Consider the following 22,740-nt stretch of genomic DNA (forward strand, 5'->3'; position numbering starts at 1 on the left):
CTGTGGGTATGGTATGTGTGGTGCAGGAGGAGGAAGTGGACGGGTACTGATTTGCAGTCATCCTTGCTGTAATAGGGACACTGGATCAGCTCAGGGCATCAGAGATTTATATCTCCCTTGTTGTTAAATTTGGTTTGTTTCTGACAGATACCGAATTCTCCTAATTAAACCAGATGTCCCACTCACACAGGAAAGGTAAGAACCTTCCTCTCTGCTCCCTGTAGTCATGAGTAAAGAACAACACAGGAAATTTCTGAAGAGCAAAATTTGCTAAATCAACTTGATTGCTGTTGTGAAGGAATTGCAAACTGAATAGGTGAAGGGAGTAGCGTGGGAAGGGATCTTGCGATGAAGGGGCTATAAGTACCTAGACATAGTGATTTGGAGTTTGGTAAAAGCATTTGATACAGTTATGTATGGAACCTTTCTCCCTCAAATAATTCACATTGGCTTGGATAGGAACTCTGTCACATAGAGGAGAAAGAAAAAGGAGTACTTGTGGCACCTTAGAAACTAACCAATTTATTTGAGCATAAGCTCTCGTGAGCTACAGCTCACTTCATCGGATGCATACTGTGGAGAGTGAGTTTGTGTGTGTGGGGGGGGGGGGAGGGTGTGAAAACCTGGATTTGTGCTGGAAATGGCCCAGCTTGATTATCATACACATTGTAAGGAGAATGATCACTTTAGATAAGCTATTACCAGCAGGAGAGTGGGGTGGGAGGAGGTATTGTTTCATGGTCTCTGTGTATATAATGTCTTCTGCAGTTTCCACAGTATGCATCCGATGAAGTGAGCTGTAGCTCACGAAAGCTTATGCTCAAATAAATTGGTTAGTCTCTAAGGTGCCACAAGTACTCTCTTTTTTCCTTTTGCGAATACAGACTAACACGGCTGTTACTCTGAAACATAGAGGAGAGACACCCAGCTGAAGGAGGAAACTGATAATGGGGCAGTGTCCAGCTCTGGTCGGTCTCCCTCCCTCCCCCCCCCCCAGTTCTTTATTGATGATCTGGTTTGTGGGTATGTGTGCTGCCTTCTTGCTTCCTACTCTCTATACTCAGTGGTCCAGTTCCTGTGTTTGTGCATGTATAACATTGGGTGTGTGCATCTACTCAGTGTCTGCTGCTAGTTATCTGCCATTCAGACTGTTATGTTTTGTTCAGACTTAACTGGTTCATGGCTATTACATGTTTTGTTTGACAACTTACCTGCGAGTCTTCCTTCATTTTTATTTTTTTTATTTTTTGCTGTTTTGGGATTGTCATTCTGGGGTGCATCTATGCATAACATTATGGCAATGAGTGCTTCTATTGTGTAACCCATGCTGCCTGTACATCCTTCTGTTGTTGAATGGTGATACTTTATTCAGAATTTCTGGAACTGTGTGCAGATCATGCAACTCTCCCATGCTGCTAGATTACCCCGGATGCAGAACTGCTTAGGCTGTTATCGCATTGATATTTATGATGGACTCCTGGAGCCCAAGTCCTCTTTTGATGCAGCTGTGCAGCATCTCAGTGAGTATTTTGACACTGGAGATTCTGTTCTGTTAAAGAGGAAAACAATTTTTTGAAGCTCATCAGCAGCCTAATGAAACCATATGTGAATTTATTTATGGTGGTTGACCCAGGACTGTGATTTTTGGGGATGTTATGATGATCATGCTCTTGGATATTTTTGTGGTTGGCATAGCCAATGACCACCTTGGTGAATGGTTACTGGTGCAAGATGCTAGAACCCTAACTTTTGATTCTGCAGTTACCAAGAGCAAGGCATATGAGGACTCAGGCTGAAAGAGGTTCTGTGTCTCAGACTGCTGCTACCTTTGTGTCTGTGCTTAAACTATTAGCTGCTCATTGTACTTCCATCACCCAGATTCAAACGATACTACATATTCCTGCTCCACAGCCTCAGCAGTGAAAATTGACTGTGTGGTAGTACAGATCACTTGGCCAATTTTTTTGCCTGCTTGGCTAGAACTGCTGAGTGCTGGGCTTGCAGAGAGAAAGGACATTTTAAGTTAGTGTGCCATTGTACACTGGTTCATGACAAGTGCAGAGTCCTAAACTTAGGAAAGAAGAATTCCATGCACCGCTACAGGCCTGGGACCAACTGGCTAAGCAGCAGTTCTGCAGAAAAGGACCTGGGGATTACAGTGGATGAGAAGCTGGATATGAGTCAGCAGGGTGCCCTCGTTGCCAAGAAGGCCAATGGCATTTTGGGCTGTATTAGTAGAAGCATTGCCAACAGATCGAGGGAAGTGATTATTCCCCTCTATTCGGTACTGGTGAGGCCACATCTGAAGTATTGCATCCAGTTTTGTTCCTCCCACTACAGAAAGGATGTGGAGAAATTGGAGAGAGTCCAGCGGAGGGCTACGAAAATGATTAGGGGGCTGGGGCACATGACTTACAAGGAGAGGCTGAGGGAACTCGTGTTGTTTAGTCTGCCGAAGAGAAGAATGAGGGGGGATTTGATAGCAGCCTTCAACTACCTGAAAGGAGGTTCCAAAGAGGATGGAGCTAGGCTGTTCTCAGTGGTGGCAGATGACAGAACAAGAAGTAATGGTCTCAAGTTGCAGTGGGGGAGGTCTAGTTTGGATATTAGGAAACACTATTTCACTAGAAGGGTGGTGAAGCACTGGAATGGGTTACCTAGGGAGGTGGTGGAATCTCCATCCTTAGGGGTTTTTAAGGCCTGGCTTGACAAAGCCTTGGCTGGGATGATTTAGTTGGTGTTGGTCCTGCTTTGAGCAGGGGATTGGACTAGATGACCTCCTGAGGTCTCTTCCAACCCTAATATTCTATGACAAGAAGAGGCCTGAAGTGCATATTGTCTAGGGAAGTCATGGAAGCTCTTTCACTGGAGGTTTTCAAAACAAGGCTGGGTAGCCAACTATCTTGGATGGCTTAGGCACAACAGATCCTGCATCTTGGCACGGGGTTAGACAAGATGGTCCTTTCTGACCCTGTGGTTCTATGATTCTGTATTGGGAAGGTGAAGCCACATGAGACCACCTTGTTGCCTTGAATACAATACAGGGACTCCAATGTTGCCTTTAATACAATCTTCTCATGTGGAAAGGCACTGGAACTGATCTCTCATATCATAGAAATTAATGGTACACTGCTGAGGTGCCTGGTGGATACAGGTGCTGCAGTTAACATTCTCCCTTTTGGGTCAGTTCATAATCTGGACATTTGCCCAACCACAGTGGTTATAAAAGCCTGGAATTTGTATTTGCAGACAGTGGGTGAAACTCTGTTCTGTGCTCTACAAAGGCATAGCCTTGACTGCAAAGTTTTATCTTGTTAAAGACGATGCTGTGAATGTTGTTCCATTATTGTCCTACGATTTGTGCTTACAATTTGGTATCATGCATGAGCTCTCACAGGATATCTCAGGTGTGGTTATGTCAGCTAGATTAGAAGGGGATACCCAATGTATCCTTCAGAGACGCCATGATTTGTTTAACAATGACAGTGTTCCATCCATGGGCTATGCATACTCTTTGCTGTTGGATTTGAACACCAAGCCCTTTGCACCCCGTGCATGAGATGTACCTCCTATACTTGTTGTCAAGATCTGAGCAGAACTGCAATGCATGAAAACTGATTATATCATTTGGGAGGTGAAAGGGCCTATGGATTGAAGCTTATCCACAGTGATAGTATACCAGAAGAATGGTGATATTCAATTTCACAGACTTTAGGGCTCTTAATAAATATGAGAAACGTGAGCAGTTTCAGTTGCCAGTCTTCAAAGAGGTGACCTGTTGGGTCAGTGGATCCCAGATTTTCTCTGTGTTGGATTACTGATCCGGTTATTGGAAAATACCTGTGTCTGGAAGTTTGCTTTCAGCATGCCATTAGGGAGGTACTGCTATCAATGACTCCCTTTTGGTTTAGTCTCTGCTCCTTGAAGTATTTGAGAGTGGTCTCTCAGCTCTTTGGTAATATCCAGCGTGCATGGTGCTATTTGGAAGACATTCTTGTCTTTGATAAGACCCTTCCTGAGCATAATGCTTATCTGGACCAGGTGCTAACCCGACTCCAACAAGCTGGCATAAAGTTGAATGTGGCCAGCTGCAGTTTTCAGAGTAACAGCCGTGTTAGTCTGTATTCGCAAAAAGAAAAGGAGTACTTGTGGCACCTTAGAGACTAACCAATTTATTTGAGCATGAGCTTTCGTGAGCTACAGCTCACTTCATCAGATGCATGCCGTGGAAACTGCAGCAGACTTTATATATACACAGAGAATATGAAAAAATACCTCCTCCCACCCCATTGTCCAGCTGGTAATAGCTTATCTAAAGTGATCATCAGGTGGGCCATTTCCAGCACAAATCCAGGTTTTCTCACCCTCCACCCCCCCACACAAATTCACTCTCCTGCTGGTGATAGCCCATCCAAAGTGACAACTCTTTACACAATGTGCATGATAATAAAGTTGCAGTTTTGTGAAAGATGCTGTAGAGTTTCTGTGGCATTCTCTGTCAGCTGATGGTGTGCAACTGACATCTGAATGGCTACAAGCTGTAGCTTCGCTACCGAAACATACAGATTGTAGCGGTTTACGTTCATTCCTTGGCCTAGTAAAAGAAGTAGGTGGCTGTGTTCTGCCCAATTTTAGTACCCTTGCCAAGCTGCTGAGAGATCTAATCAAGGGACGGTTAGTTTGGACTAAAGAGACAAAACAGATCTCTTTCTCATTTTGATCCAAGGAAGCCCATAGTGATTCAAATTGATGTATGCAATCAGGGTCTGGGCACAGTTCTGTTCTAGGTGGGATGGCCAGTTATATACTAATCCCGTACTCTCACCGTGACAGAAGCAAAGTATTCCCAGATTGAGCTAGAGTTCTTGGTGATGGTTTTTGCTATTGTACACTTCAAAGTCTATTTACTGGGAAAACATTTTACTTTAGAAACTGATTTGCCTATTTTGGGCCTCTGTCATAAGGCTGTTGATATGCTGAACATGAGGCTGCAGCAGTGGGTTATCGGTTGCAGCAATATGACTGGTTTTCATTTGGTACAAAGATCTAATTTACTTATTGATACTCTTTCAAGAAATTCTGATGGGTTGGCACCCTTGTGTGCAGAAATGGCAAGGTACGTGTTATGCTTTTTACTGAACAGCTTGCCAGTTGACTTAAGGCAGACTGCTGCTCTTCAAGATGCTGAACTGTGCAAGGTGATACATGCTGTACAAACGGGTTGGATAGACCCATTTCTTAAGAGAATTTTGTCTATATTCTACAAAATTTTGTTCTGAGCTCACAGTGAAAACATGTGCTACTCAACATATCCTATGCAGAGGAGCACGGATGATCATCCCAGCCTCATTTGACATGCAGTCCTGGATGTGACTCATGAAGGACATTTGGGAGTTATGAAGACGAAGGTGATTCTGTGTAGTTATGCTTGGTAGCTAGGGCTGCACTCAGACATTGAGCATCATGCAAAGGCATATTCAGCCTTCACAGTGCATAGAACTTACTGCTCCTCCAGCCCCTTTGATAATCGTAGCCATAGATAGACCATGGCAGAGAATTGCAGTGGATATTCCTGGCCCCTTGATTGCAGTGCATGGCTACGTGCTATTGAGTGTTATAGGCTGTTACTCACATTACTTCTTTGCATTCATAATTTCACAAGGCTCCTCAAAGAAACTCATCTCTTGCTTAACCACTTTGTGATGTTTGGCCTACCAGAGAGCCTTCTTTCAGAAAATGGGACTGGGGGGGGTTCCCCTGGAGTGCTACCTGGAACTGGGGTACCACTGAGCCTCCCTGACCCACCAGCCTGGGCTCCCTTTACACTGTATTGCTGTGACCAGCCTGCCAAGGCCTCTCCCAGGCTCCAGCACGCATACAGGTAGGGATACACCCGGCTGCAGAACATACAAATGCTCTGCATGGGGAAGCTACAGCTAAAGAACAGCCCAGCTACTCAATTACACTGCAGAGCGGGGAGTGCAAACCCAAAATTATACCATCTTGCACTGTACAGAGATCTGTACAGTATACGCTCATGAAATTTGCCTCCTCCCTCAGTGTGGAGAAAGATATGCAACAGCCTTCTGCCCAAGTTATGATTCCCACACACTGGTTTTAGACAAAGCAAAAATAAGTTTATTAACTGCAAAAGATAGATTTTAAGTGATTATAAGGGATAGCAAACAGATCAACGCAGATTACCTAGTAAATAAACAAAACCCTAAACTGAGCTTAACATACTAGATAGGTAGGATATGATTTAGCAAATTCTCACACTCGATGATTCAAGCAGGCTGCAGAGATTCTTAAGGGGCCACCCACAGTTGCCTACAGCTTAAAAACCCCAGGTGTTCCTTTCACAGGCTAAAACTCCCCTTTAGCTTGGGTCCAGCACTTCCCAACAGTTCAGTCCTTGTTCCTCAGGTGTTTTTCAGGAGTCGCCTTTGGGTGGGGAGTCAGTGAAGAACATGATTTTGGCAATTAATTGATCTTTAAATATTCATGGTAAATAGGCCCAATGGCCTGTGATGGGATGTTAGATGGGATGGGATCTGAGTTACCCAGGAAAGAATTTTCTGTAGTATCTGGCTGGTGAATCTTGCCCATATGCTCAGGGTTTAGCTGATCACCATATTTGGGGTGGGGAAGGAATTTTCCTCCAGGGCAGATTGGAAGAGGCCCTGGAGGTTTTTCACCTTCCTCTGTAGCATGGGACATGGGTCACTTGCTGGAGGATTCTCTGCTCCTTGAAGTCTTTAAACCACGATTTGAGGATTTCAATAGCTCAGACATAGGTGAGAGGTTTTTCGCAGGAGTGGGTGGGTGAGATTCTGTGGCCTGTGTTGTGCAGGAGCTCAGACTAGATGATCATAATGGTCACTTCTGACCTTAATATCTATGAATCTGTGAAGAGCCACGATGATGTTACTCACCTGCCTTAACTAGCTTTTGCATATGGCAGGAACCCTTTGTCTCCAAGCTTCGTTCCCATGCCAATCAGTGGAAAAACACTGGTATTCCAAGATGGAGTCCAGTACCAGGTGACCTGGTCACATGACCGTGTAGGGTCCTAGCAGCCACGAATCTGCCTTTGTCTTCACAAACAAGGTCAGCTCCCAGACTACTGCACTGGGCAGCACAGCATGGGGAGGAGGTGACCAGCCCTCTGTGGAGAAAGAAGTGGTTCGGTACTATTTAGAAAACCTGGACGAGCACAAGTCCATGGGGCTAGATGCGCTGCATCCGAGAGTGCTAAAGGAATTGGCAGATGTGATTGCAGAGCTATTGGCCATTATCTTTGAAAACTCATGGAGATTGGGGGAGGTCCTGGATGACTGGAAAAAGGCTAATGTAGTGCCCATCTTTAAAAAAGGGAAGGAGGAGGATTCGGGAACTACAGGCCAGTCAGCCTCACCTCAGTCCCTGGAAAAATCATGGAGCAGGTCCTCAAGGAATCAGTTCTGAAGCACTTAGAGGAGAGGAAAGTAATCAGGAACAGTCAGCATGGATTCACCAAGGGCAAGTCATGCCTGACTAATCTAATTGCCTTCTATGACGAGATAACTCGTTCTGTGGATGAGGGGAAAGCAGTGGACGTGTTATTCCTTGACTTTAACAAAGCTTTTGACATGATCTCCCACAGTATTCTTGCCAGCAAGTTAAAGAAGTATGGGCTGGATGAATGGACTATAAGGTGGATAGTAAGCTGGCTAGATCGTCGGGCTCAACGGGTAGTGATCAATGGCTCCATGTCTAGTTGGCAGCCGGTATCAAGTGGAGTGCCCCAAAGGTCGGTCCTGGGGCCGGTTTTGTTCAATATCTTCATAAATGACCTGGAGGATGGCGTGGATTGCACCCTCTGCAAGTCTGCAGATGACATTAAACTGGGAGGAGAGGTAGATATGCTGGAGAGTAGGGATAGGATACAGAGGGACCTAGACAAATTTAAGCATGAGGCCAAAAGTAATCGGAAGAGGTTCAGGACAAGTGCAGAGTCCTGCACTTAAGACGGAAGAACCCAATGCACAGCTACAGACTAGGGACCGAATGGCTAGGCAGCAGTTCTGCAGAAAAGGACCTAGGGGTTACAGTGCATGAGAAGCTGGATAGGAGTCAACAGTGTGCCCTTGTTGCCAAGAAGGCCAATGGCATTTTGGGATGTATAAGTAGGGGCATTGCCAGCAGATCGAGGGACGTGATCGTTCCCCTCTATTCGACATTGGTGAGGCCTCATCTCGAGTACTGTGTCCAGTTTTGGGCCCCGCGCTACAAGAAGGATGTGGAAAAATTGGAAAGCGTCCAGCGGAGGGCAACAAAAATGATTAGAGGGCTGGAACGCATGACTTATGAGGAGAGGCTGAGGGAACTGGGATTGTTTAGTCTGCAGAAGAGAAGAATGAGGGGGGATTTGATAGCTGCTTTCAACTCCCTGAAAGGGGGTTCCAAAGAGGATGGATCTAGACTGTTCTCAGTGGTAGCAGATGACAGAACAAGGAGTAATGGTTTCAAGTTGCAGTGGGGGAGGTTTAGATTGGATATTAGGAAAAACTTTTTCACTAGGAGGGTGGTGAAGCACTGGAATGGGTTACCTAGGGAGGTGGTGGAATCTCCTTCCTTAGAAGTTTTTAAGGTCAGGCTTGAGTAAGCCCTGTCTGGGATGATTTAGATGGGGATTGGTCCTGCTTTGAGCAGGGGGTTGGACTAGATGACCTCCTGAGGTCCCTTCGAACCCTGATATTCTATGATTCTATGAGTCAGAGCCTGTTTACAGCATCCTCTGGAAGGCTCCGGGGTGGGAGATAAGCTTTTCCTAAGGCCTATTGTTCTCCCTAATGGTTCATTAACTTGAATGGGCCCTTCCCAGCCAGCCATCTAGACTGATTGCATTCTGCCTAGTAGGTGTTCCCCATTTGTAAACACATTTGTAATAGTTACATAGACAACGTTTCTAACTTAGATACAAAAATGATACATGTATACAAATAGGATAATCTTATTCAGTAAATCAGAACCTTTCCAGTGATATCTGACATGATCTATCTTGCATAAAATACATTATGGTTATGTCATAATCATATAATTATAATATTACCGTGAAGAATATGGGATGCAGTGTCACAGGGACTTGTTTTGTATCAAGAGAGTTTTGAAGGCTTTCTGATGAGTATTGGTCCAGTACATTTATAAATCTGCTGAGTACCATCCCCAAGGAAATGGGATAGTGGAGAGACTGCAGGGAACTGGGAAGAAGCCTGTAGCTTGCATACTGGAGGAATACTGAGATACATCCTTCCCTATTACATTGAGTGATGATTTATGATATTCAGAGTACACATCATGAAAGTACTGGAGAAACCCCATTCTATCAGTTCTTCAGCTGACCTATGAGGACCATTTGTCTATGCTAACAGGAAAGATTCATCCCACCCCTTTGCCATCCCCAAAGCTGACTGATGTGAATAGGAAATATGTGAGTTTCAACAGGTGTATCCATGCAAGACTCCATGAGTTCTTTCCTGGACAAACAGTGTATGTTAGACTTGGGTCTGGAAGAGTTTTCAATACTAGTGGTGTGATCTTCTGGGCTGCAGGGTACAGAACATGGTGAGTGCATTTACTACAGATAGAACATGTTCTTAACCGGCAAGATGTTCTGCCTACTGAAAGGGGAACAGAGAGGGAAGAGGACACTCTTTCTGTGTATGATGGGATCATGGGCAGTTGGGAAGTGGCACCACAGTAACAGTATCCACCTCCTGAGCTGAATCAGAGGTATAATTTACAGCTCTGGGATTACCTGGTGCCTCTAGCAAAGTACTACTGAACTTTTGGGGAGAAGAGAAGGAAATTATGATGTGGTGTGTATGTTGCCTTCTTGCTTCCTCTCCCTGTTCTTTTCCTAGTTCCTGCTCCTTGAACTCAATGATCGGAGGTGTGTGTGTAGTTATTTAGGGTCTGCTGCTACTTATCTCCCTTTCAGACTGTCATGTTTTGTTCAGACAGTTGCTGACTTAACCTTTCATGTTTATTACATTTTGATTGACAACTTGCTTGTGTGTCATGCTTTGGGGTGGGGTTTTGTTTTTTTGTTTTTTGGTGTTTTGGGATTGCCATTCTGGGGTGCTTTTGAATCTCATATCTCGGAAAAGGAGTATGCTTTTATTGATGTTTATATTAAGTGCCCCAAAGTGTCTTGGATATCTCCCAGGTTAGAGAGAGAATGTAGTCCCTGCCCTAAGAGCTTAAAGTCCAAAACAAGCAAAACATACCACGGATGTGGGGAGGGGAAGTGGCACCCATCAGGGTCTCTTGATGGGATGTCCTCCCATAATTTTTTTGATGTAAACCAACCCTTTCTGTTTACTCTATCCTTGCTGTCCTAGTGCCTGATCCTGCCTGCTGCCCCTTGGGAAACAGACCCTTCTCCCATCCTGCCTGCCCCACCAGATAAAACAATGGCTCATTGCAAAGGTGTGAAACACTCAGCTAGTCGGAGCCCTCTTATTCAGTTTGGGGCAAGGGGAGACCAGGAAATGAGCACCTCCCTATCATGGAGTCTGGGAGCAAGTGGCTCCTCCACCCCTTGTGTAATCTGTTAATGAAACATACAGATAATACTAAATTGAGAGGAATTGCAAACTCCAGTGAGGATAGAGATGATACAAAGGCTCTAGAGGGAGATGGGCAGGTAATACAGCATGTTTCCACCTAGAAACATGTACATTACTGCATGTGAGAGAGAAGTAACCTGAAAGATAGATGTTTACACAGCAGGCACTGGCTGGGAGAGACTGAGGAGAGGTACATATTCATTAATGATCTGGAAAAGCGGATGAACAGTGAAGTGGCAAAGTTTGCAGCTGATCCAAAATTACTCGAAGTAGTTAAGTCCAAAGCTGACTGCAATGAGTTACAGAGGAATCGCATAAAAGTTGGTGATTGGACAACAAAATGGCAGATGAAATTCAACATTGATAAGTGCAAAGTAATCTACATTGGAAAAAATAATCCCAACTATACTTACACAATGTTGGATTTAAAATTAGCTGTTACCACTGAAGAAAGAGATCTTGGAGTCACTGTGGATAGTTCTCAGAAAACGTCTGCTCTATGTGAAGCAGCAGTGGTCAAAATGATTAACAGTATGTTAGGAACTATTAGGAAAGGGATAGAAAATATCCTAATGCCTCTACATAAATCCATGGTGTGTCCACACCTGTCATATTGTGTCCAGTTCTGGTTGCACCATCTTGAAAATGTTCAGAGAAGGGCAACAAAGATTATCAAGGATATGGAGCAGCTTCCATACAAGGAGACTAAAAGATTAGATCTTTCAGCGTAGAAAAGAGACGACTAAGGGGGGTGACGGTAGAGGTCTATAAAGTCATGAATGAGTGGAAAAAATGACTAGAAAAGGGTTATTTACCCTTTAACACAATACAAAAAACAGGGGTCATCAATTAAATTAATAGGGCGCAGGTTTAATACAAACAAGAGGAAGTACTCTTTCACACAGTGCATGGTTAACCCGTGGAACTCATTGTCATGGAATGTTATGATGACCAAAAGTATAACTGGGTTAAAAAAAAGAACTGGATAAGTTCATGGGGGTTAGGTCCCTGAAATGCTATATTAGACAAGATGATCAGGGGTGCAGCCCCATGCTCAGAGCGACCTCTCACTACTAGAAGCTGGGAGTGGAATGTAGGGGTGGATCACTCCATAAATTACTTGTTCTGTACGCTCCCCATGAAGCTTTGGTATGGGCCAGATACTAGGTAAGCTGGACCCTGGTCTGAACCAGTATGGAACCAACTCTTACACCTTGAACGTAAGTTTGCCCTGCAAAATGGCAGCAAGGAGCATCTATGTGACTTTAGTGCCTTATCTGGAGTAATCCATTCAGATACAAATGTATGAAGAGTGTAAATGCCACGGAGGGAGAGAAATTATTTAAGGGGGCTCAAGGAGTGTAACTAGGGGTAGTTAGATGAAACTGAGGGTTTGTACACACTAATGCTTACTTCAGTATAACTTAAGTTGCTCAAGAGTGTGGAAAAGCCACCCCCCGAATGATGTAAGTTATACCGATCAATGGCATGGACTGTCTACACTAGCATGCTACAACCGTGCAGTGCATCGCGATTCTAGTGTCAACTAGCCCTTTGATAGTTGTGCTCTACCCAGGTTCATGTTCTGCACTTATCCACTGGGATTTGAGCACTTCCCAGAACTAGGAAGGAAAAAACTTCTGACAATAAGATCTTTATCTGTGGGAATCACCCTCCTGAGGCAAAGGCTGGATTCATGTTTGCTAACAAGCCCCACCATAACCCCTGCACCAGCTGTGATTCTGTGAGATCTACCATTTGGGAGCCAGCTTTCACAAGGGGTGCAATGAAGTACAAAGAGTTGCCTGTCTCTGGCTACACTAAGTGGAAGGGGACTTTTTACTAATTTTTTTTCTCCTCCTTTCTTAGCTGCTTGGAGATTTTGCAGAGTACAGAGCTGAAAGACTGGAGATGTGGGTAGGTGTGGACTGCTGCACATGGGTCTGGGCTGAGCATGATGGCTCTGTGCTGTACTGTACTGTGTGCATGTGTGGAGTGGGGACTAGCTCTCTGCAATAACTGGCACCTTTTATGTACGATGGGCCCGTTCTAGTGATGGGATGGGGTCTGGAATGAGTCCTATATCTTACTATTGCCTTGGCATTCTCTCCCATCCCCACAGGAAGTCCCGCCTCTTTTTTAAGTACTGGCACCAGGAACTGCTGGCAAAGAGCATGGACCGCTTGGAAAAGGCAGCAATAATCATCCAGAAGAGTGAGTATTGGGACAGGAGGGTCTCTTCCCACCCAGAGTGCATATCAAGGCTGGGAGCGGAGGCGGAAGTCCTTCCCCAACCTCTCTCTCATCACAGAAGGTCCTTCGATAGCATTCCAGGGCATTGGAGACAGAAAAACATGATAAGGCTCCATTGCTAAGGCACCTCAAACCCTTTGTGTTCGTGGTGTGAACAACAAATGCTCAGAGCCTTCAATAAGCAGGAAGGCAGTCTGAGTGTGGACAGGAAGGGGCATATGAGGGAGAGCTGAGCAGGTGCAAGCTAGCTGGTCTCGCTGTAAAGTGGATGTCCAGGGAAGTGGTTAATGAGCTTATAATGATGGGATGAATTGTAAGAAGTCATAGGAAGCTGGAGAGAAGCACCAGCAGAAGGGGAGACTAGCAAATGTCATTATCTTCTTAGGGAAGGACAGCAGTGTATGATCCAGGTGCTCACTGCCCTACTAGCCTGGCTTCTGTCCCTGGCAGAACAATGGGATCGTGAGCAATAGGTGTGCTGGTGAGAGACATGGTACAGCTTTCTCTGTGCACAGTCTCTCTGGTATGGCTCTGTATTGGGCACACAGGTACTACAGGATGCTGCTCCTGCCCTGTCCTTGTTCCTTGTTGTTTCAGCGGAGTCTCTGCTCTAACTGTAGCTTCTCTCTGAGCAGCTTACAAGAGATTCTGCTGTAGGAAGAGTTACCAGGAGCTCGTGGTTGAGCTCAGAGCCCGGGAGAAGCACCTACAGGAGGAAGCGGAGAGAGAGAGCAACAGGCAACTGGAACTGGAGTCCCAGGCCCAGAGTAAGTCACTGACACCTCCTCATTCCATCAATATCTCTGTGCCCCAAATGCCTGGCTGCTCACTTAGTGGCTGTTTCCAGCCACTACAGACCCTACCGGGTCTGACTGCCTTATTCCCTAGCTGTAGCTGAGCCCTCAGGCCACACTCTCTTCCATGCCACACCTGAGCTGTGGGTAGTTAGAGGGGGTAATACACCTGCCTCTGTGAAACTCTCCTCCAGCATTTGCCTCAGGACAGGCCCTCTCTTCACTTGGAAATGGAGGCACTTTCCCATAGAGGCTGGGAACTGAGCTGTGAAATCCCACATGCCTTGGGCTGGGAATATGAAAGGCACCCTGGCCTGACCCAGCCTCTTCTGCTCATGTAGCATGGGATGGCTTCATGCCATCTCCCACTCCGAGCTGGCTTTTCTTCCCTAGAGCGTGGAGCAGGAAGTGTCAGCAGAGCACACACCCCACCCCGTCTCACTCCTTTCCATGCTCCATAGCAAGGCTCAGGTGGGATGAGAAAGTTCCAAGCTCCATGGATTAATGTTCCTGGGAGTGCTTTGTCTTGCAGCTGCCATGGTGCCTGCTGGAGAGGCAGAACCTTCCCCATGGTACCCTTGGGTGTGACGGTGTGTGCCCACATGCTCCATTCCTGGGTAGGATGAATCATTCCCTGGGGGTTCCTAATGCCTTTTATTCCCTCCTCTCACCAGTTGCCTCACCAGTCCCTGTGCCACGGAGGAGACGTCCTCAGCCCCTCCCCAGGTCTCAGCCTGGAGCTGATTCTCTGACACAGCCACCAGTACCACGCCCTCGCAGCAAACTCACAGAGGTAATAATGTTGGCTTTGCCTAGGGTCAAATATCCAGGGACGTCCCAACATGTGATCTTGGGGGAGCCCTCCCATCTGCGGATCCCGTACATGTGATCCAGGGAGAACCACACTCCTCATCCATGTAACCAGGAAGAAAGGGGAGTTCATGCCCAGTATTGTGAGTTTAAATAAACCAAACCTGGTAGAACCTTGGGCAGGGCCTGGTCTTGGGAGAACTGGAAGTGGAAGGTGGATGAGGTTCCTGTCTGGTCTCCCCTTGGGCACAGACTTGAGTGAGGTAATCTGTGATATCTTCAAAGGAGCATACTGTAGGTGTCCCCCACCTCTTGCTCCTGCCTCCACTGTTGATTTTCAATAAGTGTTGGGGCACAGCAGAAGTTCCAGGAGACTGGAAGAAGCTAGTGTTGTGCCAGTTTGTAAAAAGACAGAAATGGGATGACACAAGTGATCATAGGCCTGTCAGTCTGGACAAGATAATGAAGTAGCTGAGACAGGACTCGACTAATAAAGAATTAAAGGAGGGTAATGTAATTAGTGCAAATCAACATGGGTTTATGGAAAATAGATCCTGTCAAACTAACCTGGTATCTTCTTAGATGAGATTACAAGTTTGGTTGATAAAGGTACTAGCGTTGATGTAATACATGTAAATTTCTGCAGTGTGTTTGACTTGGTATTTCACAACATTTTGATTTAAAAAACTAGAAGGATATAAAATTAACATGGCACACATTAAATAGGTTAAAAACTGGCTAAATGATAGGTCTCAAAATGTAATGGTAAACAGGGAATCATCATCAAGTGGGTGTGTTTCCAGTGGAGTCCCGCAGGGATCAGTCCTTGGCCCTCCGCTATTTAAAACTTTTATCAGTGACCTGGAAAATGACATAAAATCATCACTGATAAAGTTTGGAGATGACCCAAAAATTGGAGGAGTGGTAAATAGCGAGGACGAGTGCTAGTCCTGGTGCAAGTGCTAGAGGAGCCAACTAGGGGGGGCGCTTTTCTTGACCTGCTGCTCACAAACCGGGAAGAATTAGTGGGGGAAGCAAAAGTGGATGGGAACCTGGGAGGCAGTGACCATGAGATGGTTGAGTTCAGGATCCTGACACAGGGAAGAAGGGAAAGCAGCAGGATACGGACCCTGGACTTCAGGAAAGCAGACTTCGACTCCCTCAGGGAACTGATGGGATCCCCTGGGGGGCTAACATGAAGGGGAAAGGAGTCCAGGAGAGCTGGCTGTATTTCAAGGAATCCCTGTTGAGGTTACAGGGACAAACCATCCCGATGTGTCGAAAGAATAGTAAATATGGCAGGCGACCAGCTTGGCTTAACGGTGAAATCCTAGCGGATCTTAAGCATAAAAAAGAAGCTTACAAGAAGTGGAAGGTTGGACATATGACCAGGGAAGAGTATAAAAATATTGCTCGGGCATGTAGGAATGAAATCAGGAGGGCCAAATCGCACCTGGAGCTGCAGCTAGCGAGAGATGTCAAGAGTAACAAGAAAGGTTTCTTCAGGTATGTTGGCAACAAGAAGAAAGCCAAGGAAAATGTGGGATGATGAATGAGGGAGGCAACCTAGTTACAGAGGATGTGGAAAAAGCTAATGTACTCAATGCTTTTTTTGCCTCTGTCTTCACTAACAAGGTCAGCTCCCAGACTGCTGCGCTGGGCATCACAACATGGGGAATAGATGGCCAGCCCTCTGTGGAGAAAGAGGTGGTTAGGGACTATTTAGAAAAGCTGGACGTGCAAAAGTCCATGGGGCCGGACGAGTTGCATCCGAGAGTGCTAAAGGAACTGGCGGCTGTGATTGCAGAGCCATTGGCCATTATCTTTGAAAACTCATGGCGAATGGGGGAAGTCCCGGATGACTGGAAAAAGGCTAATGTAGTGCCAATCTTTAAAAAAGGGAAGAAGGAGGATCCTGGGAACTACAGGCCAGTCAGCCTCACCTCAGTCCCTGGAAAAATCATGGAGCATGTCCTCAAAGAATCAGTCCTGAAGCACTTAGAGGAGAGGAAAGTGATCAGGAACAGTCAGCATGGATTCACCAAGGGAAGGTCATGCCTGACTAATCTAATCGCCTTCTATGATGAGATTACTGGTTCTGTGGATGAAGGGAAAGCAGTGGATGTATTGTTTCTTGACATTAGCAAAGCTTTTGACACGGTCTCCCACAGTATACTTATCAGCAAGTTAAAGAAGTACGGGCTGGATGAATGCACTATAAGGTGGGTAGAAAGTTGGCTAGATTGTCGGGCTCAACGGGTAGTGATCAATGGCTCCATGTCTAGTTGGCAGCCGGTGTTAAGTGGAGTGCCCCAAGGGTCGGTCCTGGGGCCGGTTTTGTTCAATATCTTCATAAATGATCTGGAGGATGGTGTGGATTGCACTCTCAGCAAATTTGCGGATGATACTAAACTGGGAGGAGTGGTAGATATGCTGGAGGGCAGGGATAGGATATAGAGGGACCTAGACAAATTGGAGGATTGGGCCAAAAGAAATCTGATGAGGTTCAATAAGGATAAGTGCAGGGTCCTGCACTTAAGACGGAAGAACCCAATGCACCGCTACAGACTAGGGACCGAATGGCTAGGCAGCATTTCTGCGGAAAAGGACCTAGTGGTGACAGTGGACGAGAAGCTGGATATGAGTCAGCAGTGTGCCCTTGTTGCCAAGAAGGCCAATGGCATTTTGGGATGTATAAGTAGGGGCACAGTGAGCAGATTGAGGGACGTGATCGTCCCCCTTTATTCGACATTGGTGAGGCCTCATCTGGAGTACTGTGTCCAGTTTTGGGTCCCACACTACAAGAAGGGTGTGGATAAATTGGAGAGAGTCCAGCGAAGGGCAAGAAAAATGATAAGGGGTCTGGAACACATGACTTATGAGGAGAGGCTGAGGGAACTGGGATTGTTTAGTCTGCAGAAGAGAAGAATGAGGGGGAATTTGATAGCTGCTTTCAACTACCTGAGAGGTGGTTCCAGAGAGGATGGTTCTAGACTATTCTCAGTGGTAGAAGAGGACAGAACAAGGAGTAATGGTCTCAAGTTGCAGTGGGGGAGGTTTAGGTTGGATATTAGGAAAAACTTTTTCACTAGGTGGGTGGTGAAACACTGGAATGCGTTGCTTAGGGAGGTGGTGGAATCTCCTTCCTTAGAAGTTTTTAAGGTCAGGCTTGAGAAAGCCCTGGCTGGGATGATTTAATTGGGGATTGGTCCTGCTTTTGAGCAGGGGGTTGGACTAGATTACTTCCTGAGGTCCCTTCCAACCCTGATATTCTATGACGACAGGTCACTGATTCAAAGTGTTCTGGATTGCTTGGTAAGCTGGATGCAAGCAAACAATATGTGTTTTAATACAGCTAAATGTAAATGTGTACATCTAGGAACAAAGAATGTAGACCATACTTACAGAATGGCAAGTAGTGACTCTGAAAAAGATTTGGGGTTTGTGGTGGATAATCAGTTGAACATGAGCTCCCAGTGGCCAAATGCGCTGATGTAACGCTTGGATGCATAAACAGGGGACTCTCACGTAGGAGCAGAGAGGTTTATCTACCTTTCTATTTGGCACTGGTGCTACTGCTTCTGGGATCCTGTGGCCAGTTCTGGGTGCTCACCATTCAAAAAGGAGATTGATAAAGGGTTCAGAGAAGAGCCATGAGAACAGAAAACTCGCCTTATAGTGATAGGCTCAAGGAGGTCAACCTACTTAACTTAACACAGAGAAGGTGAAGGGTTGACTTGATTAGCCTAGAAGTATCTACACGGGGAACAAATATTTAATAATGGGCTCTTCAGTCTAGCAGACTGATCCAATGACTGGAAGTTGAAGCTAGACCAGGGGTCAGCAACCTTTGGCATGTGGCCCATCAGAGTAATCCACTGGCGGGCCACGAGACATTTTGTTTACGTTGACCGTCCACAGGCACGGCCCCCCGCAGCTCCCAGTGGCTACGGTTCGCTGTTCCTGGCCCATGGGAGCTGCAGGAAGCGATGCAGGCCCAGCTGCCACTTCCCACAGCTCCCATTGGCCGGGAACAGCGAACCGCAGCCACTGGGAGCTGCGGGGGTCCGTGCCTGTGGACGATCAACATAAACAAAATGTCTTGCGGCCCGCCAGCGGATTACTCTGATGGGCCGCGTGCCAAAGGTTGCTGACCCCTGAGCTAGACAAATTCAGATGGAACTACGGTGCAAATTGTTAACAGTGAGAGTGCTTAACTATTGGAACAATCAGAGGTGAAAGTAAGCCGGTAGAGTGAGCTACGGCGTACCGGCAAGAGCCAGTATGCCATGCCGGACCTGACCGGCTTCCCCAGACTGGCAATTTAAAGGGCACAGGGCTCCCTGCAGCGGCTGGAGCCCCAGGCCCTTTAAATCACCTCCTGAGCCCCGCTGCCGGAGCCCTGGGGTAGCGGCGGCGAGGCTCCGGCAGTGATTTAAAGGGCCAGGAGCTCTAGCCACTGTGGGGGGGCCCCAGGCCCTTTAAAGTACCACCGGAGCCCCGCTGCCGGAGCCCTGGGGTAGCGGTGGCAGGTCTCTGGCGGTGATTTAAAGGGTCTGGAGCTCCACTGCGGTAGCAGCGGCTGGAGCCCCGGGCCCTTTAAATCACCCCGGGGCTCCCAGCTGCCTCTGCAGCTAGTAGCTCTGGGGGTGATTTAAAGGCCTCAGGGCTCCCAGCCGCAGCCGGAGCTCCTGGGCCTTTAAATCTTTATTTAAAGGGCCCTGGTATTTAAAGGCCCTGCCTCTTCCCGTTGAGGCCACGCCCTCTGCTCAGGACTCTGGTGTACCGGTAAGTCCTTTAAGTTACTTTCACCCCTGGGAACAATATACGAAGGATTGTGGTGGATTCATCATCACTGACCATTTTTAAAATCAAAATTGGATGCTTATCTAAAAGTTATGCTCTATTAATTATTTTGGGAAAGGTATGTGGCCTGTGTTATACAGGAGCTCAGACTAGATGATCGCAGTAGTCCCTTCTGGCCTAGGAATCTATCAGTCTCACACCCACCTTCCTTTTTTCTCTCTCTTTCCTGTTTTCAGTCGACTCCCTTTGATAATTTTTTGCGCTCCACGCCCTGCCCTGTGGTGGGGACAGAGGGGCAGACAGGAGAAGAAGAAGAAATGAGGCAAATCAAGAGGGGAGCAACTCTCCGCTGGTTCAGAGAGACACAGGCCAGGAAGGTTATGCAGGATGATGGGGCCTTTCCTGGCTGGCTGCATGGGATGATCAGCAGGAGGTGAGGACCCTAGGGGCATGCAGTTTACCAAGGGGGCTGAGCTCTGCAGGCAGAGGCTGGCATGTCCTTAGGGAGAGTGTGTGTGTGAGTATGGGTTGAGGTCCCTGGAGCATGGACTGTTTTCTCAGGGAGCTGGGAATAGGACACAGGGCCTTTCCGCTCAAGAGCACTGATTCCCATCCAGACCCGTCAGGGAGACTGGCTGGTTTATGGAGCTAGGAGTGAGATACGGGGCCTTTTACTTCTAGATCACTAGTTCCAATCCAGGGTGGCAGCAGCTGAAGGTCTTTATCTGATTTTTATCCCAAAGATTGATGGAATGGTAAATGCTGAGGAGGACAGGGCAACCATGTAGATTTGAACTGCTTGGTAAACTGGGCCCATTTAGAATAAAAGTGTTTTAATTAGGGGTGTCAATTAATCGCAGTTAACTCATGCGATTAACTCAAAAAAATTAATTGTGATTGAAAAAATTAATTGCTGTTAATCGCACTGTTCAACAATAGAATAATAATTGAAATTTATTAAATATTTTTGGATGATTTTCTACATTTTTAAATATATCTATTTCAATTACAGCACAGAATACAAAATGTACAGTGCTCACTTTATATTATTTTTATTACAAATATTTGCACTATAAAAATAATAAAAAATTATATTTTTCAATTCATTTCATACGAGTACTGTAGTGCAATCTCTTTATCATGGAAGTGCCTCTTTCAAATGTAGGGGTTTTTGTTACATAACTGCACTGAAAAACAAAACAGTGTAAAACTTTAGAGCCTACAAGTCCACTCAGTCCTACTTCTCATTCAGCCAACCGCGAAGAGAAACAAGTTTGTTTACATTTATGGGAGATAATGCTGCCCACTTCTTAATTACAATGTCACCTGAAAGTGAGAACAGGCATTTGCATGGCACTGTTGTAGCTGGCGTCGCAAGACAGTTACGTTCCAGATGCGCTGAAGATTCATATGCCCCTTCATGCTTCGGCCATCATTCCAGAGGACATGCTTCCATGCTGATGACGCTCATTAAAAAAATAATATGTTCATTAAATTTGAGACTGAATTCCTTGAGGGAGAATTGTATGTCTACTGCTCTGTTTTACCCGCATTCTGTCATGTTATTGTATTCATGTTATACACAGTATTCATGTTATAGCAGTCTCAGATGATGACCCAGCACAGGTTGTTCATTTTAAGAATACTTCCACTGCAAATTTGACACAATGCAAAGAAGATACAAATGTGAAATTTTTAAAGATAGCTACAGTCCTCGACCCAAGATTTAAGAATGTGAAGTGGCTTCCAAAATCTGAGAGGGATGAGTTGTGGAGCATGCTTTGACAAGTCTTAAAAGAGCAACACTCTGATGCAGAAACTACAGAACCCAAACCACCAAAAAGAAAATCAGCCTTCTGGTGGTGGCATCTGACTCAAATGATGAAAATGAACATGCATTGGTCCACACTGCTTTGGATCGTTATCGAGCAGAACCTGTCATCAGCATGGACGCATGTCCTCTGGAATGGTGGTTGAAGCAGCAAGGGACATATGAATCTTTAGCGCATCTGGCATGTAAATATCTTGCGAGGTCAGCTACAACAGTGCCATGCGAACACCTGTTCTCACTTTCAGGTGACATTGTAATTAAGCGACAGCATTATCTTCTGCAAATGTAAACAAACTTGTTTTTCTGAGCGACTGGCTGAACAAGTAGGACTGATGGCACTTGTAGGCTCTAAAGTTTTACATTGTTTTATTTTTTGAATGCAGGGTATTTTTTGTACATAATTCTATATTTGTAAGTTCAACTTTCATGATAGAGATTGCACTACAGTACTTGTATTAGGTGAAGTTTAAAAATACTATTTATTTTGTTTGTTACAGTGCAAATGTTAGTAATAAAAAATAAATATAAAATGAGCACTGTACACTTTGAATTCTGTGTTGTAATTGATATAAATATATTTGAAAATGTTGAAAACATCCAAAAATATTTAAATAAATGATATTCTATTATTGTTTAACAGCGTGATTAATCACACGATTAATTGCAATTCATTTTTTTAATTGAACCAACCCTAGTTTTAATATAATTAAATGCAAAGTTATACATCTAGGATCAAGGAATGCAGGCGATACCTGCAGAATGAGGGACTGCGTCCTGGGAAGCAGTGACTCTGTAAAGGATTTAGAGGTCATAGCTGAACATGAACTCTCAATGTGACGCTGTGGCTAAAAGGGATCCTGGGATGTGTAGAGAAGGAGCAGGGAGGTGATTTTAACTCTGTATGTAGAGTTCAATATGGCAATACTGTTGTCACAGATCCATGGGATCTGTGCTACATCCCAGCCTTTAAGCAGTCCCCTTCAGTGTGCCAGACCCCCAAGGAGTCCCGCCCTTCCTTCAGGCTAGGCTCTGCAGCATCACTGCCTCCTAGACTGAGCCTCTGGGCTCTGAGCTCTTGTGTAACGTGGTGAGCTCTGTTCAGCAAACCCAACTGAAACAGAGTCCTGGTAACGATTTGGACACTCTTCTGGGACTAATGCGCACAAGCAAGTACTTGCAGTGACACCCAAGTCTTTTCAAGACAGAGAAGGATGTATTAGTCAACTGGAACACGGCATTGGAAATCCTTTCATTAGCATAGAGAAATAAAGATTAAAACATTGTCCATTATGGTCAATCCAGAACAATCCAGCCATTTCAGGCTCTATCTCTCTGACTCCTTTGTCAGTCCAAGGAGAGAGTAACCAGTTTCCTCCAAAAGCCCACACTTTATTCCCTGGCCATCTTGTCTCAGAGACACTGTGGTTGAGATATCTTTTATTGGACCAACTTCTGTTGGTGAGAGAGACAAGCTTTCAAGCTACACAGAGCTCTTCCTCAGGTCTGGGAATGGTACTTACAGTGTGCCTGAAGTGAAGGGGGCAGGATGAGAGTGAGTGCTGGCTGCACCATAGAGGGAGTGTTACCAGGATGTGAAAAAGGGATGGGGGCTCCTGAACAGGGAAAGCTTGCG

General features: G+C 45.7%; 1 protein-coding gene across 8 annotated transcripts in view; it reads left to right on the forward strand.

The window, feature by feature from the left end:
• Nucleotides 1-22,740, forward strand: part of LOC140911037 (myosin-IIIb-like) — a 155,083-nt gene that overhangs the window by 82,091 nt on the left and 50,252 nt on the right. For all 8 annotated transcript variants that reach the window (XR_012158817.1, XR_012158819.1, XR_012158820.1 and 5 more), the window contains 6 exons: nucleotides 148-195; nucleotides 12,483-12,530; nucleotides 12,736-12,827; nucleotides 13,502-13,633; nucleotides 14,335-14,453; nucleotides 19,513-19,709. Coding sequence is in view for 3 of the 8 variants with exons in the window: in XM_073343221.1 (XP_073199322.1) it covers nucleotides 148-195; nucleotides 12,483-12,530; nucleotides 12,736-12,827; nucleotides 13,502-13,633; nucleotides 14,335-14,453; nucleotides 19,513-19,709 (636 nt within the window). In the remaining 5 variants the exon portion in view is untranslated. The remainder of the gene's footprint in view (nucleotides 1-147; nucleotides 196-12,482; nucleotides 12,531-12,735; nucleotides 12,828-13,501; nucleotides 13,634-14,334; nucleotides 14,454-19,512; nucleotides 19,710-22,740) is intronic.

The sequence above is a fragment of the Lepidochelys kempii genome, chromosome 5, assembly GCF_965140265.1.
Source record: "Lepidochelys kempii isolate rLepKem1 chromosome 5, rLepKem1.hap2, whole genome shotgun sequence".
Classification (NCBI taxonomy): Eukaryota; Metazoa; Chordata; order Testudines; family Cheloniidae; genus Lepidochelys; species Lepidochelys kempii.